This window comes from Neolamprologus multifasciatus, chromosome 3 (assembly GCF_963576455.1).
Source record: "Neolamprologus multifasciatus chromosome 3, fNeoMul1.2, whole genome shotgun sequence".
In the NCBI taxonomy this organism is placed as follows: Eukaryota; Metazoa; Chordata; class Actinopteri; order Cichliformes; family Cichlidae; genus Neolamprologus; species Neolamprologus multifasciatus.
In genome coordinates this window covers 38,326,811-38,343,780 of record NC_140441.1, presented here as the reverse complement: position 1 = coordinate 38,343,780, position 16,970 = coordinate 38,326,811, and the positions used below count along the sequence as shown (strand labels likewise).

General features: G+C 39.3%; 1 protein-coding gene and 1 long non-coding RNA gene across 3 annotated transcripts; one reads left to right on the top strand and one right to left on the bottom strand.

The window, feature by feature from the left end:
* Positions 1-1,433: 1,433 nt before the first annotated feature.
* LOC146523060 (uncharacterized) lies at positions 1,434-8,865 on the top strand. The gene is made up of 3 exons (XR_014873272.1): positions 1,434-1,707; positions 1,790-1,852; positions 1,977-8,865. It is a non-coding gene; the product is annotated as an uncharacterized LOC146523060 (long non-coding RNA).
* Positions 8,866-9,514: 649 nt separating this feature from the next.
* LOC146523059 (uncharacterized) lies at positions 9,515-13,238 on the bottom strand. Of its 2 annotated transcripts, XM_085154698.1 has the most exons (6): positions 12,931-13,238; positions 12,585-12,641; positions 12,329-12,394; positions 12,098-12,148; positions 10,947-11,029; positions 9,515-9,899 (listed from the first exon to the last, which is right to left on the bottom strand). In XM_085154698.1, exons 1-5 carry the CDS (start codon positions 13,028-13,030, stop codon positions 10,947-10,949), a joined length of 357 nt encoding a protein of 118 aa, XP_085010824.1. In that variant the 5' UTR covers positions 13,031-13,238; the 3' UTR covers positions 9,515-9,899. The 2 variants fall into 2 exon arrangements, with proteins under 2 accessions (XP_085010824.1, XP_085010825.1); XM_085154699.1 differs by lacking the exon at positions 9,515-9,899 and having other exon boundaries at positions 10,862-11,029.
* Positions 13,239-16,970: the final 3,732 nt, after the last annotated feature.

Sequence of the window (16,970 nt, the reverse complement as noted above, 5' to 3'; positions counted from 1 at the left end):
ACCCCCTATAATTATCTAGTAGCCACACTCTAACAGTAAGACTCAATTACACATAGGGGGTTACAGGTAGGGCCCCATGTGAAGCTCACCTCTCCTCTCTCTTGAATCTGGTAGAGACTGGCTTTAAATAGGGCCATCAATTTCCCTCCAATTGCCCAGCCAGTACCACTCACTCAAACTGAGGGATCTAAAACTCTACACAGATGATCTAAAAACACAAAACCTCTACACACTTCTAATATGCACATTTACACAACTAAATGGCAGTATTAACGAAAGGAAAAACATTCAACAAATTCCTTTAAACCTTAACACCAACAAAAGGAAGCATCTCTATGGAAAAAAAAAACCCTCCACTTGGTTTCACCTGATGATGTCATATGTGACATCATCAGGACTTTAAAATTGAGGAAATGCCAGGCGGGTGTTTTCCCACACCTGACCCTCATGAGGACTGAAGAGACAAACAAAGTAAGTATGAACAAATGACTTAATCTGTAACATAATAAAATATAAAGAAACATGTAACTGAGTATTTGCCTTAATTTGCAGAATGTTTGATTTGCCGGCAACAGAACGCTTACACAAACAAACCCGGGATAGTGAGTGAAGCAATGTTACTTGACAAATAGCAAATCATAGCAAATACATAGAAACAGAATAATGTGTACAATGTGCAAAAAAAAAGGTAAACACATATGGGACAAATGGAGAGCATTACAACTGCTCCTCCACTTTGTCACACCCCAACAGTCAGCAAAACAAGTCATAAAACAATAAAAGAGGCTTCCTTATCAAGAGCATCCCAGCACACACATCCCAACTGTACCTCCTTTACACCTTTTTTCATTAATTCAATTCAATTCAATTCAATTTTATTTATATAGCGCCAAATCACAACAAAAGTCGCCTCAAGGCGCATTACAAACAGTTCCTTTATCTCTCCATGTCAGAGGTCAACTGAAACCATGTCCAACTGAACATCCAAAGGTTTTTCCACCTTTTTTCTTTACATCCTACTCTTTTATCTCTGCATCTCAGAGGTCAACTGAAACCAGCCGCACCTATGTTAAAAACACCCTAATCAGACACTGTATTTTTCCTCACTACTACAAAACAGCCCTCGCGAGCACAACACTTCGTTCAGCAGGACTGTCAGCAAAGCTAAGAGTGTTTTTTTTTGTTTTTTTTGTTTTTTTTTTAACATGGACTTCATATATGGTAAGTAAAACAATACTATTATTGTATTTTTAAATTTATATCATAGCATATCATAGGCTATTCAATCTGTTTTCTTTTCTAAAACAAAAGCCTGATTTTTAGGAGCTCGTCACAATGGGACAGCATACGTTTCACATACACAAGGTTTGCGGGTTTTTTTTGTTTGTTTTTTTTTAATAGTCACCCGCTCACACAAAACGGTTTATTTCTACTATGTCTCATTGTTTTAGAAACAATCTTACCTGTTTTTCATATAGTAACATTTAAAATGTACATTTCTGTCTTTTCTACAGGATCACAGGCCTGTATAGGTCAAACTACACCTCTAAAAAAACACAAGGTATATACAGTGTTACACACATTCTAAATATAAGTATGTTTTGTTTAAACCGTGTATTAACTGTGCTTTTCCCCCGGGCACAGGGTCAATAAGCTGTCCAGAAAAACCTACAGAAGCGGGGGCGATAAGACCAAACCTTACGTTGGGTATGTATACAAGTCTCAGTATACATGTCAACCAATTTAAAGGAAAAAGGTTTAAATAATTACAAATGTTCTAATACACCAGGCCTGAGACAGAATACAGTGCGTGTCGAGAACTGGGACCATCCGGAATAACACAGACCAAAGTGTGGGTATAGTCATAAATAAATCAAAAGACCCAAGCATATCCTGTTTTTGAAATGATACACTGTGTGTGTGTTTGTATATGCATATATATTCATAATGTTTTTAACACACGTCTATCTCCACAGCAATCACACAACCCCTTCCCATGAGGTGGAACATGAAGACCCCTTGATGCTTTTGGAATATTTACGTGATATTCAACTCCCAGAACAACAACAACAACAAGAAAAACCACAAGCTTTGTGCAACAGAGGAGACTCAGAGCCATTCTTCATCACCGGCCCGTACATACCCCCGAGTGAGTGTCTGCCTTGTGATTTCAGCGATGTTTTTGAGTACAGTCTATCAGATTTCAATATAGTTGACATACCCAATACGCCAGAATGTCTCAGAAACAACAGTGATTCAGACATAGGTTTTGAAGAAGGCTGCATAACAGACTCTCAAATATCACAGGCATATGACTCATACTTAAATGCTGCAAGCACCTCTACTTCTGAACAGAGTCATTCTGCTTCAAAAAACGATATACTATCTTTGATCGATGCTCGCCAAAATCAACAAGTAGTACAGAGGGACCTGCAAGAAATAGCAGCTAAACTCAACCAACAACAAGAAGCAGCACAGGGGGACTTGCAAGAAATAGCAGGTGCTCTAACTGGTATCACCCAGGCAATACACAATACCTGGGGTTTATTAGATCTCATTAGTAGCAGATTTTTAAATTGCTGACTTTTAAAATCCACACCATGGACCCACCCCGTAAATTATTCAAACACAATGATGGTACCTCCACTCGAGCTAAATGGTTTGACTTTGAGGCTTTTAACCAGTGGGCTGTGCAAATAATAAACAAATGTGAAATTTTGCAGGCAAGAATTAGTAGTTTCGCTGTAGCAGACAGTCTTGTGTCGAACGCACGTCCTTGCCCAACTCATTCTGAACCTGATGCTGTTTATATTGATGCTGCTGATCATGCAACCGATTCACATCCGGATTTGCCTGTTGCCACGGCTGCTGCTGCCGCTGCTGCAGGGACTGTTGTTACTCAGGCTACCGCTGATTGTCTTATTACTGAGGCTTCTGTCACACCTGATCGGGGGTGTGCACCTAGCGTACATACGTATCTGGGTGCTGCTGCTGCTGACGCATCACCACACAACCCCTCAAACAATGGAAATTCCTTAAGTGTTAACCATTCACATACAGGTGCTGCAGTAGTTGAGCCCATTGTTCAGTTTGGGTCTGGCAGTCACAGTCAACTTAGCATTAGAGAGATAACGCCCGAGAATTGCGTGAGCGCCTTGATTTTAGGGACATAAGTCTTGATGATCCAGAACAAGTGCCAGAAAGACTTAGCAGCTGCTTAGCCAATGTGATAGAGCTGTGGCTGGATCTCAGCAGGGCTGTGTTCTAAATGTGGTCCTGCGTGAACCCTCGTTGGCCTCTGATGTTCAAGCTGACCCTGACCTGTTGCTCGACCAAATAGCTCAAGTTATGCAAAGTAATGACGAATCTATCGGTGATTATGAATTAGTTTGTCACGGTTGTGCAAAACTGTAGCGGTGGTGCTCGCTTAAAACTGGCAAACATCCCTTATGATGAGATTCTCTCAAAGAAGGGTAAACATTTGTACACACCAAACAACACACACAACAATTTGTGCTTCTCCCTTTGCATAGCACATTCGTTAAACCCAACATCCCCTGAGCATGAAAAACTTGCTACTGCTAAAGAGTTAAATGCTCAAGTAGGTCTATGCACTACAGCCAGTGTCATTCTCTGATGTCGGCAAATTTGAGAAACACCTAAACATTAAGATGGTAATCTATTATCACGCAGCAGGCCGTAAACGTCTGCATAGTTTTTTCACACATGATGAGCCAAACCCAACACTGTAATGATGTACCTGCACAATGAACATCATCACCTGATTGAAAAGCCATCAGGTTTTCTCGGGGCATCCTATGGGTGTAATTTCAGGAAGCACCGCTCTATCACAGCTGTAAATATAGATGCAACATATGTTTCACACTCTGTCACCACCACAGCGATGCCACCGTGAAATGCAGTGACTGTAACCACATCTGCAAATCACAACACTGTTACCAACAACACAAATTACCAGAAATAAAACACAGCATGGCCCCAGGTGACAATATGAAGCATTGCATGAGTTGTGGTGTCACATATAAAGAATCAAAGAAATCACCACACAGATGTGTCCAGCCTAAATGTGAGCACTGCCACGAGCCTAAAATTAGCTGGGAACTCTGAGCATCAGTGTTTCATACAGCCTGTTGAAAAACAGAACCCTTGTGATAAATATATTTTATATGATTTTGAGACACTGTATCACAACGCAGACAAGAGGCCAACTTTGTGTGTGCGTCTGATCTGAAGGGTAAGAAGTTCACATATAATACATTAAAATGTGTGGAGGCATTTGTGCAGCATTACAGATGCCCGAGGTTTTGTGGGTACACATTCATAGCACATAATGCATCTGGCTTTGATAACTACATACATACATTCTGGAGTACTTTGTCAAGCAGGGCATAACACCGTCACAATGAGAGGGAGTCGTGTGATTCTGATGCATGACAGGGACTATGACCAGCAGTGGATTGATTCGTTCAGCTTTTTGCCCATGGGTCTTGCCAAAATACACTCTCTTTACGTTTTCATGACCTGCAGAAGGGCCATTTCCCACACAGATTCAACCGGAGGGATAATGAGTATTATGTTGGTCCGTACCCAGCCCCATCCTTCTATGGCTATGAGCGCATGTCTGAAAGTGGTAAGGCAACTTTCATGGAATGGTACCAGACCGCCTCACAGAACCCCTTTGATTTTCAGGCTGAACTCAGGCGTTACTGTGTTAACGATGTTGATGTCCTGCGTAAAGCATGCACCATATACCGTGACACTCTACTGGGTTGTACACAAGTTGATCCATTCACGTATACCACCCTGGCTGCATTCAGTATGGGTGTGTATAAAACACTGTTTCTGCCTAGAGACACGCCCGCTCTCATGTATGATGGTGCATACGTTGAGCAGAATAAGACGTTTTCAAACGTCTCTATTGAATGGTTGTCCCACACTACCAACACAGTGATAAAACATGCTCTCAGAGGAGGCGAACAGAGGGTTGGGCCGTATTTTGTGGACTGCTTTGACCCCACAAGTAACACGGCTTATGAATTTGCAGGATGTTTTCACCACGGCTGTGTTAAATGCTACCCCGAGAGTGAAGTTAATCCTGTCAGCAAAGCATCCTATGGACTGCTGCATCGTATGTTTTGTGACAAAGTGGATGCACTGAGATCACAACAGTTTGAGCATTGTCGTGATGTGGGGAATGTGAATGGGCTGCCTTGAAGCAGACAGACCCTGCGGTTGCGGCTTTCATGCACACATACAGAAAGCCGGAACGTCTGAATCCCCGAGACGTCCTTTTTGGCGGTTGCACATATGCTCTAAAACTGTACCACAAGGTTGCATGTGATGAAAAAATATTTTACTACGACTTCACCAGTCTCTATCCCACAGTGCAATCTAAAAAAGATTATCCTATAGGACACCCTCAAATCATTTACAGCAACTTTGACAGGCTAGAAAATTATTTTGGTTTTGTTAAATGCACAGTACTGCCACCAAGAGGTCTTTTTCACCCTGTCCTTCCCTACAGGTGCCACTCTAAACTGATGTTTCCGCTCTGCAGCATGTGTGCTGAAGACCAGAACCAGCACACAGCATGCGGGCACAGTGACAGTGAGCGGGTGTTGAAAGGCACATGGGTCTCATTTGAGCTTGAAAAAGCTGTTGAGAAAGGATACCGGATTGTTTCTATTGATGAGGTGTGGCACTTCCCCAACAAGACTGACACATTGTTTAAAGATTATGTGAAAGCTTTTCTAAAACTTACACAGGAGGCCTCCTGTGTAATCCAGAACATGTGAAAACACCTGACGAACAGCAGAAGTACATAGACGAGTATTATGAGAAGGAGGGAATAATGCTAGATCCATCCAAGATATGTGTAAATAAAGCTGTTCGAAACTGTAACAAGCTGTTGCTAAACTCACTATGGGGTCGTTTCAGTATGAGGTCAAATATGGCATCATCTGAGCTCATCACAGACCCGTCCAGGTTTAGCCAGCTAATGTTCAGTGACCAGTACGACGTGTGGCACTTTTGTTTCATTTCTGACGACGTCGCCATGGTGCAGTGGCACCATGCTGATGGTAGAGCATCCCGCGTGAAGGACGTTAATGTCCTTGTGGGGGCCATGAAGACTGCACACGCCAGACTCGTGCTGTATGATTTGTTAGACAACTTGCAGCAGCGTGTGCTGTATTGTGATACAGACAGCATCATTTTCACAGCACGCCCTGGTGACCGAATGCCTCTTCTAGGCCCTTTTCTGGGGGATCTCACCAGCGAATTAGACTCCGGAGGGGGAGGTGTGGAGGATCACATAATAGAATTTGTTTCCGGTGGGCCAAAATGCTACGCGTATCACACATCGCTGGGCAAAACACAGGTCAAATGTAAAGGCGTAATACTGAACGCACCAAACTCCAAAGTTGTCACCCACAAATCCTTGAAAGGTTTAGTCCACAAGTTTGTAGCCAATCAGACATCAGATGCACACCTAGTGGCTGTGTCTGATAATATCAAACGTGATAAAAAGAAGCTTCATTTGAAGAATGAAACTGTTGTGAAGAAGTTTAAAGTCGTCTACAACAAGCATGGTGGTCAGCGGTCCCAGTAACTGCGGCAAGACTTTTTTTTTTTTTTTTTGTCAAAAATGTCATTGAAAATGCTTCCAGGATTATTTCACACAACATTGATAACATTGTGTATATATACTCATGCTGGCAGCCACTAGTATGTGCATCATAGGAATTTGAGTTGTATATATCTGGTTCAGAATTTGTTTATTCAAGGAAAATCCAGTAGAACTATTTCCTTGAACACTAACTACCTAAGTTACAAGAATCAGACATAGATGTGTATGAGAAAGCTAAAAAATATGGCGATATTCTCCAAAGATACCTAACACTTGTGAGACAAGGGGTCCGTGAAAAGAGTGTATTGTCTTTATCCCTACCAGAACAGTTTACCACAGAAGTGCAAGTCCCTCCTGCTTATGGTGATGTTGGGGTGAAGGATTTTATTGCAGAAAATGTTTTGACACACATACCTAAAAGGAGTAGGAGGAATGCAGAACTCTTCTATCAGCTCTGAACCGTTCGCCAGACTTGATTTCTTACAATGACAAAGGCAAAATAATTGTTGATAAACACACCATCCTGGGTTCGCACATTTACGACCTGATTAAAGCTGTCACAACCACACACAGACCTATAGGCTGGACAGAGTTTTTAAAGGCTGTTTCAGATTTAAACATACCATTATCGGCATACGTAAGACCATTGCCTTGTATAAAACAGATCACACACTGACTGACCCTGGTCAGAAGAACACACCGGGCGTCCCACTGCGTGATAGTACATTTAAAGAAAAAAAATAAAGAATAAAAAAAAAATAAATTAAATGGTGGTCCTGTTGAGTGGTTGGATTTTTGAATTCAGGCTATTTCTTATCACAGCTGTAATGTTGTTTGTTTGTTTTTTCTGCCAAAATATTGACTGGTGTTTTCCTACTGTAATTTTTTTTTCACTAACTGCTGCGGCTAGATTGTTTTGCTTTTATTACTGTTAAATATGTTTTTCTATTATCATTAATGTATAATGTTTGATTTCTTTATTACTCTTGAAGCCTGTATGATGTGACTGTATAATATATGCAACAATTTTTGATAAATACCATTGACTCGATTAAATCATGCTCTCATATTGTCTTTTATTATAGCCACTAGTACATATCAGTATCCTTGTTGCACACACACATAATCGCTGCATACTTCCACAGGTTTTATGTTGTTGACAAAGCGACACACCACAAGTTAAATTAGTAGAATACATGTTAAGCATATGTGAATAAGATACACCATTTTGTATATGAAATAAATAAAAAAAAAAAAAAAATACACAATGTTGACCGCATGTGATGGAGAAGTCATTCTGCACTTGTTTTCCTGAATATAAAATAGTGGAACAGTTTTTTAGAAGAAACATCTTTATCGCTGGTGGAAAACTGTCTAGTGAGTTTCCAGAACTATCAAAAAATAGCCACGTCTGTCTCTCGAAATATAAACAGCAAGCCAGTGTTCCCCGGCCATTGTAGAAGGGTGAGTGTTTACAATAGCCATAGCCGGGAGTCTTTGAAGCTGTGCAATGGGTAGCTGATCGCAGGCTAACACCCCTAGAAAATGTGTTTTTATTGATAATCCTGCTGATCACAGATGTTAGTTCTATAGTGTTCATGACAGTCTTTGTTGTCTCAATAGTAATCCAAGAGCACCTGTCTCATGTTAGATATTTCAATGACTGAATCAAATACGGAATAGCACAAGATGTTCATTGTGCGGGGTAGTGGGTTTCTGAAATGGGTTTCAAGCCTCACGTTCCCAGTTTTAATTAACGATACATTACCTGAATGTCCTTCGTCAGCTTCCAGATTGAAACAGAATAAAGTTTACCCGTTACCAAAGTCGTCGCAAGTCATGGCAAGTGGTCTGTCCTTTAAATGTCTTCCAGTGGTTTGTATCAGCTGGTAAAATTCTCTGGTATACCGTTTTCTCTGGAAATTTGGCTGGAACGGTTTAGCAGGATAAGCCTGACCATCAGCATATAAAGAAATTAATTCTATATCACAGTTTTCAAAATTAAATGGATTACAGGTGAGGCTGCATGTGTAAGCTTCATTATCAATGAATGCAATGATGACAAATTTAGGTATAAATAAATTGTCATTAGTTGATATTCTTGCCCCAGCAGGTATGGAGAAAGTCTTTAAAAATACTCTGTCTATAGTGTATTCTGCGTTTGCATGGTGCAATGCCTTGCTGTGCGCAAGTCTGACGCTTGGTGAGACGCTTATGATGACAAATTTAGGTATAAATATGCCTTGCTGGTATAAATATATGCCTTGCGTCTGCAAATTTACTCAGGCACATTTTGGATACCCTTTAAATTCACTTACATATTCTCATTTTCTGCTGCTACTTTAAAGAAATGCATCTCTGTAATGTCACTTTGTGTTCTGTTAATTCCCCTTGTCTACAGCATCAATATGTCAAATATAAGCTTTTTCATTATGACCCACTCTGGTCTTTTGTGAGCTATTTCCTTTTTTTCATGTGAAAATCAATCATGATGTGGGGGTGGAAAATTGTGATATAATAATTAAGAGTAACTAAAAGTAAATTAACAGTAACAGATTGTCAAATGTTTACTGTAATTACTTAAGATCAGGCCCAGAGGAACTGATCACCACCTTCCACCATCAAAATCAAATTCCTTTCTTGGCTTTTCATTCTTTCATTAACTCTCTTTCAGCTTCTAAATTTTGTTTTCAGACACAGTCTAACACTGGCCATGCAGATAGTCTCACCTTTGGCTTTATTGAACAGCTGAGGTTATCTCAGTTCTGGAAGACAAAACAAGCTACAACTTATTCTGTGTACTAAACCACACTTTAATTAAAGATATGCTTTATATCAAACTACAAAATCATATTTTACTCTTGACCACGCAGCTGTTTCAAAAAAGGCAACGCAACACTCAGATTAGCAGTTCACCACAGTGAGTGCCTGTGAGCAGCAACCAGTCTTTTCTTGTAACAGTGTTCATACATATGTGAAAAGACAAAGCAGAAGCCACAAATTAGCTTTAATTAGATGTAAACGTAGAGAAAAGCAGAACAGTGTCTGTCTTGGTAACTGAACGTTCTACGTACTTTGAACCACATGGGTCTATTTAACTGAATGCACACAAGCTATAACAGTTTATAGACATGCAAACCAAACTCAGTGTACAACTTCTTCAGTTACAAAAAACAATACAGTATAATTCTGGGTTGTTTTCACTCTCTGTTAGTTGAAATTATGTCTTTTTTTCAGCTCTCTCAGCAACCTGTAGGACACACATAAATTACAAAAAAGAATATTTTATACATTTATTTTCTTTCTTTACTTTTTAATGATGGAAATAAATTGCTTTGGTGCAAATTACACACCAATGTTTAACTTTAGGGTTAAAAACAGAATGAATATATTTGACCTGAAACATTAGCGTTCTTATTGTCTCTGGTGGGTCAAGCATTAATTCTGCATTTGTATTATGATAGGTTCATCTTACACATGACTTCTGAAAGGATGAAACCTCACAAAGATATACAGTGGAATCCCGACTTACGAATTTCCCATTTATCAAAAAATTCAAGTTACGAAGGTACTTAACGGCAATATTTCTGCCCATTACGAAAACTTAGGAAAGACCCTCGGGAACTAATTCATTTCATAAGTCGGGGTTCCACTGTGTGTGTGTGTGTGTGTGTGTGTGTGTATATATATATATATATAGATAGATAGATATAGATAGATATATATCTATCTATATATATAGAGAGAGCTAAGATCCTGTGGGACTTCCAGATACAGACGGACAAAATGGTGGTGGCTAACCAACCGGACATAGTGGTAGTAGACAAACAGAAGAAGACGGCCGTAGTGATCGATGTAGCGGTTCCGAATGACAGCAATATCAGGAAGAAGGAACACGAGAAGCTGGAGAAATACCAAGGGCTCAGAGAAGAGCTCGAGAAGATGTGGAGGGTGAAGGTATCGGTGGTCCCCGTGGTAATCGGAGCACTAGGTGCGGTGACTCCCAAGCTAGGCGAGTTGCTCCAGCAGATCCCGGGAATAACATCGGAGATCTCTGTCCAGAAGAGTGCAGTCCTGGGAACAGCTAAGATACTGCGCAGGACCCTCAAGCTCCCAGGCCTCTGGTAGAGGACCCGAGCTTGAAGGATAAACCGCCCGCAGGGGCGTGCTGGGTGTTTTTTTTTTTTTTTTAGATATATATAGATAGATATATTCGTTATCTATGTTTATTAGTATTTACTGACCATTGCGCATTATCTGAATGTGACAAATCAGCAACTATTATTGCCAATCTTACCTATGATATCATAGAATAGAAGGGATCTGCTGATACAGGTTGGTTGATACATGCTGAGGGCATCCTTGTGATGGGTCCCGGTTCTGCTTCAGCAACAGATGGAATTAAATCAGTTGTTAGCCAAAATGTTTATTTCATAAAACATTTATTTCGCTATATGCAAGGTGCTGCTAACAGGGCCCTCTGCTAACAAAAAAGGTGAATCTCTAATGGCGTTTCTGCTTTCTATTTGCCTGGCAGTTCCACTTTGATGAGAAGAAAATTCATTAGCCCAAATGGCACACCACCTGTAGGAGATGTCTTAGGGATTGGGTGTAATTTATGTTGGGAGGCGGTAAAGGGCAGTGCCCCTGGTGGTCCCTGGCTAAGGGGCCATGGAATTTCAACTCTCTGGTGGTGAAAGAGCCTGAACTAGTGTGTCAATGCACAGTTTGGGGTTTGTAACCAGTCTCCTGAAAGATGTGCTTGGCTCTGTTCCTCTGTTCCTCTGTTCCACTATGTAGTTGTCTTCAGTGAAAGGCAGTGTGGAGAGCAGAGTATTCTTTTTATCCTTCTGCCTTACTGATTATCACAGGGTTTCTTGTTGTTTCAACTGTCACTCAATGTGTAGGTGCAGAGTACCATGCCTTCTTGAAGTTGATTCTCCACCTGGCAATTCTATTGTCCTACTGAGAGACATCAGATCTTGTGTGGGCAGTGAGATCTGGAGAGGCATGACTGTGACTCACTCTGAACCAGAGTGGTGTTTTGTTCATGAACTTCTGTGCAAATCACAGTTTGCCCATAAAAAAAAACACCATGCTCTAGCATAAGGGATTTTATAATTTGCAGATCCGGGTCGAGACTCATGATCAATTTTTCAGTCATATGATCAGATTTGGGTCTGTATTGTCTGGAAACGTGGGTAATGAGAAACAACTGATCACCACCTGGTGGTGAGTTGGATTAGTTGGTGGGAAAGGATGCTGTAAAATCCTGCTGAAAGCGGGATTTTACAGCATTTCAGGAGAAGCTGGGTACACTGGGAGTTCAGTACTTCTGTTGTTCAGGTGACTCTACATTTAATAGGTTGCTGTAATCCCTGAATTGGTTTCACTGAGTAAGTTTTTATTTCTTTATACAATAATACTAAAAACATTGTGTGTTCTGACCTGTTTGATCCTTGATCAAACTATCTTCCTTTGCTGACTGACAGAGCGATGCTGAAACAGAAGAAGAAAGTAAACAAAAATGTATCATTATATAGCCATAAAAATAGATATTGTCCATAATGAATTAATAAATAAATTAGATCCAGACATTACCACACAAGAAAATAAATATTAAGAGAGAAAACACAAGCAGAGAAAAGAAAACAAACAAAAAGATACAGCATAAATTACCTTTGTTTTTTCTTACAACAGCATATGTTTCTTTCACTGCATTCACTGTACTGGCTTCTGTTGAAACTGGGGGAAAAAAAAGAACATGCAACGACTATTTCTAAATCATTTAGGTTGCCCCATTTTAATTTAGCTCAAGTCACTTTAATTCCTTAATACAAACGTCTAATAGGAAATTTCTGTTTTATTCTAGATATTAAACCAGTGTGTTACTATTACTATTACAATAATATTGAAACGGTGTTTGTTTTCTTACCTGTTTGATCCTCGAATGAGTGAGAATCATCTACCTTTGTTGACTGACAGAGTGACACTGCAGTAGAAGAGGGAAAAACAAACAAAAAAAACAAACAATCCCCCCGCGCCCCCAAATTCATCAGTACATGGCTAGGAGAAAGAGAAAGTGATATTTTCTTTTTTCTTTTTTTGAATAAACTTTAAATTAGCACATTTTCTATGTAACAATTGTTACACTGCAGTGATTCCGTCTTTCTAGTGCTTAAAATAATATACTTCTGAATGAACAGAACTGTATTACTTGTAGCAAACCAAAAAACATGAACACAAAATTATGTGAAAGGTTTTTTTTGTTGTTTTTTTACCTCCGCCCTGGCGACATTTACCAAAGTGATGCAGTCCCACCACCAACAACAGAGCACTCAATGAAATAGTGGCAATGATCCAAGATGTGGCACATGTCATCTCGTTGTGACTTTCTGAATGAATTCTTTCTGAAAACACGAATAGATTCAACGGCTTTGCTTAAAAATCAATGATTGAAAATGTGTCTACATTTCAATTACATCACACGTCTGCACCAACCTTATATTAAAATGTAACACAAAAGATACCATACACGGTTCCTCCTGGCACATGACTTAGCTCAGAATTACAAAGTGATGAAGTTGTAATAGTACTGCCATTAAAAAAGAAAGAAAAAAAGATATGACCCCTTCAGGGTCTTACCTGTGACACTGAGCCAGCTCTCTGGTGACTGTCCACCTCCTGAGATGTTGCACGTGTAAAGTCCTTCATCTGTCTTTGAAACTTTTTGGATGGTCATGTCTCCTGTGGAGCTGCTGTGAACATGAGCTCCATCTTTATAAAAATTAGAGGTGAAGTTGAAGGAAGCAGTTTTGTTTCTGCAGCGAAGAGTCACAGCTTCACCCTCCATCACAGGAACAGCAGGACTCTCCAGGATCACAGAACCAGCTGAATGACAAGAAACTAAGATTTAGTTGCTGTGAAATTTATTTAAACTAATTTTGAAAAAAAATGTTGTCCCGGTGCAAACTTACCAGTAACAGTAATGTTGATGCTGTCGCTTCTGTTTGCTCCTTTAGTCTCACACCAGCGCTCTCCACTGTCATCTGGATACACACTTTTTATTATGCACAATGATCCTGCTTTTCCCTGGTTGGTTTGACTACATGAGTTTATTTTCCCTTTGGAATTATGCACAACTTCCCAATAAACAGCATCCTCACAGTAAAATATCACTGATTCATATTCAAAGAACTGCAATCTGTTTGGAGCGATACGAAGAGAAACTGCAACTGAGAAAAAGAAAAAAAGAAAGGTACAGTTTAGACTTGTACTAAAACTGCTGTGGTTAAACAATAAAAAAAAATAACATTTGAGTAAATGAAAGCAAATTAACTGAAGAAGTGACTCATGACTCAGACTGATTACATGTAGCAAATGAGCAGGTTCACTAGAAACACCACAGAACATATTCTTTCCATACTTTTTATACATTGTCTGCTCCCCCAAGCAGAAAATAGTAAACATCGTTCATATCAACAAGCAAATGCATGATACACACCAACTTCCTGGTAATGTGTACACAGCAGGGTCACTGAAGAGACAAAAAAAAATAGTTGGAGATTACAAAAAACTCTTGTTGGTTCCCACAGCTGCTGGCAAAGGTATCATAGCATCTCATAACTACTGTAGTTTAGTTTTTATGTGGAAATAGACGTAATACTCACACAATTTGATGCACATAGCTCTGACTTCCATGATGCCGTGCTGCTGACTGTGTCGGCACGTGACAAATGTAAAAGCAATGAGCAGGGGCGTTTTCCTGTGTGGCTTCTTTCTGCACGTAAAGCAATGCTAAACCTTTAAAAATAACTTTCAAAGAAGTTGTTGCCTTCACGTTACCAGCAGTGTTTCACTTCACTATGAAAGAGGCAACAAAGACAGAATAATGCTGCGTTCAATACTTTTAATCATTTAATATTCATTTATTTTTTAATGATGTTTACTTTATACCTTTATGTATTAGCATGCTAACATACATTCATTTGTACCAAAACTAATAAGCCACTTAAGATTTGAGTAGTAGAAATGCCATCACCAAATTTGAAGTAATAATAATAATAATAATAATAATAATATAATAATAATTAGATTTACTTACCCTAACATCTGCATTAATGAGAAGCAGTGACATAAAGCAAGGTTAACTTGGCAAGCTAATAACCAGACAGGTTCACATGAAAAACTGTCCCAGCAGCACTGTTGGTGAATTTACAAAGGAAGATAAAACCACAATGTTACAAAAAGCTGAAGAGGTTAAACACATAATAAAAAACAAAAGTAACACAGCCGCTGCAGACAAAGCAGTTGTGTGAGTGTGTGTTCTGTAAGAGCAAAGGTTAAGTTCAGTTTAGTTTACTTTAGTTCAGTCTTAAATATACTATATAAATGTACGTGCACTTTAAAAGTCAGTAAGACTGGGGAAGAGTTGCTTATGAATATGTTTTGCCTATTTGAAAATGGGAAGAAAATCTGCCATAAAAGCCAGCTGTCCACTGTAAGTTAACAGACGTACCAAAATAAGAAGTGTATCATAAAGACTGCTCCGAGAGTAAAAAAAATATATAAAAAGAACATACAAACATAGGCTATTCTGTTCTGAGATGTAATAATTTTTTATAAAACAATAAGATTCAGGAATCTACATAGTTATTATTGATGCTCATTGGTAACAAACAAAGTCTTCAGATGTTATTATAAAATTCAGTCCCTCGTACTATCCATGCACAGAGCTATGATGTTTTCCAGAGAAATGATTGGTCAGTAGGTGGTAATTGGATATCTGTTGATCGCTAATGGCAAACACAACCTGCTCCAGAGTAGCTTAGGATTGCAGGATAAGTTAGCATAAGGATATACCCCTGGTAAGAAGTGGACAACCTTTGAAGTAAAGAAAACCCAGGGATAACGCTGAGGTTACCAGGATAAGACACAAGCCTGTTTTGTAATACAACAATGGAGGTGTGTTGATATCACTGTTTCTAAAAACCCATAACAACTAAGAATTTCCAGTTCTGAATAAAACAGCATTTATATATGTGGCATGAAGCTATTTGAAAAATATGCCTATTTTTATACCCAGGACCTGTGTGATTGCAGAAATAAATCCACAAAAGATAATATCAGCATATCCCTGATATAGCACGTTTGATCATAAACAAACATATATGAGAATCCTTTTCTCTGATTACAGCTCTGCATGCAACGCATTTGTCCTCAGTCAGCAAACATCTTAACTTGGGTCTTGGTTACTGTCTCTGATCAAATTGCCCACAAACAGCCAATTCCATTATATTTTTTTTCTTTTAAAAGCAAAACATCAGCTGTATTACCTACATACCAGTCTCACTTCAGATCTGCTCAAGGCCTCTAGGCATGACAGCATAGCTGCACAGAAGTCAAAAGAAAAAGTCTTTAGAGCGCCCCCTCCCTCTAAAGTGTATTCACTATGTCGGGTGAAAAGGGGGTGTTTTACTTTTTTATTTTAGCATTAGCATCATTATTATATCAGAATCATTTAACAAGCATTGCATTAAACATTGATTGAAGCTATTGACAGTATATTAACATTTGTATTACAGTGATTGCTATAACCTGGTGTTAATCTTCTACTTACAGGTGTCAGAATAATCATATGATCTCTCATTGCAGGTGTAAACATGATCATCTTCTATACATTGCAGTTTATTGCTCATTATAGAGTTGTGCCCGAGTTAATAAAGGTCAAAAACTGCAGTCGGCGTTATGACTGGCTGATCCATGGTGTGGGATGACTTTGGGCCCAGGAGGTTGCACGCGCTTACATAACACTGATATCATGTGATTCTTTGTGATTTTTTATCTAGTTATCTTTTCATTATGTTTTTAAGTAGTGGTAGTTAATTAAACCAACATTCATTTAAGATTGCATGCCTGATTCAGCGTATTATACACAGGTCAACTTGATAATTTGCAAAACCTTACAGCTGTAGTGTTGTGTCTCCATAAGGGACAGTTGGCTCTAAGGAGATGAGTGGGAGCCAGTGTCTGTCCTCGAGAAGAAGAGAATGTTCCTTTGCTGTGTCAAAAGTTGTCAATATTGACTGTATTGTACCACCTGTACGCATGAGGGGGCGTTCTAATACCCTGATTTTCATAAAACAATGGTTGTGTGGTGTCTGAGACGAGATTTGATGCTGTCTGCTGTATGTTGTCCATCTCCCACGCGTGTGTTCATTAAATCATCGTTTGACTTGACCCGGCCGGACCAGTGTGGTTATTTTTGGTTTTCCTCCTGTATCCATCCTCAATATTTGAATCCGTAACAACTATATGCACA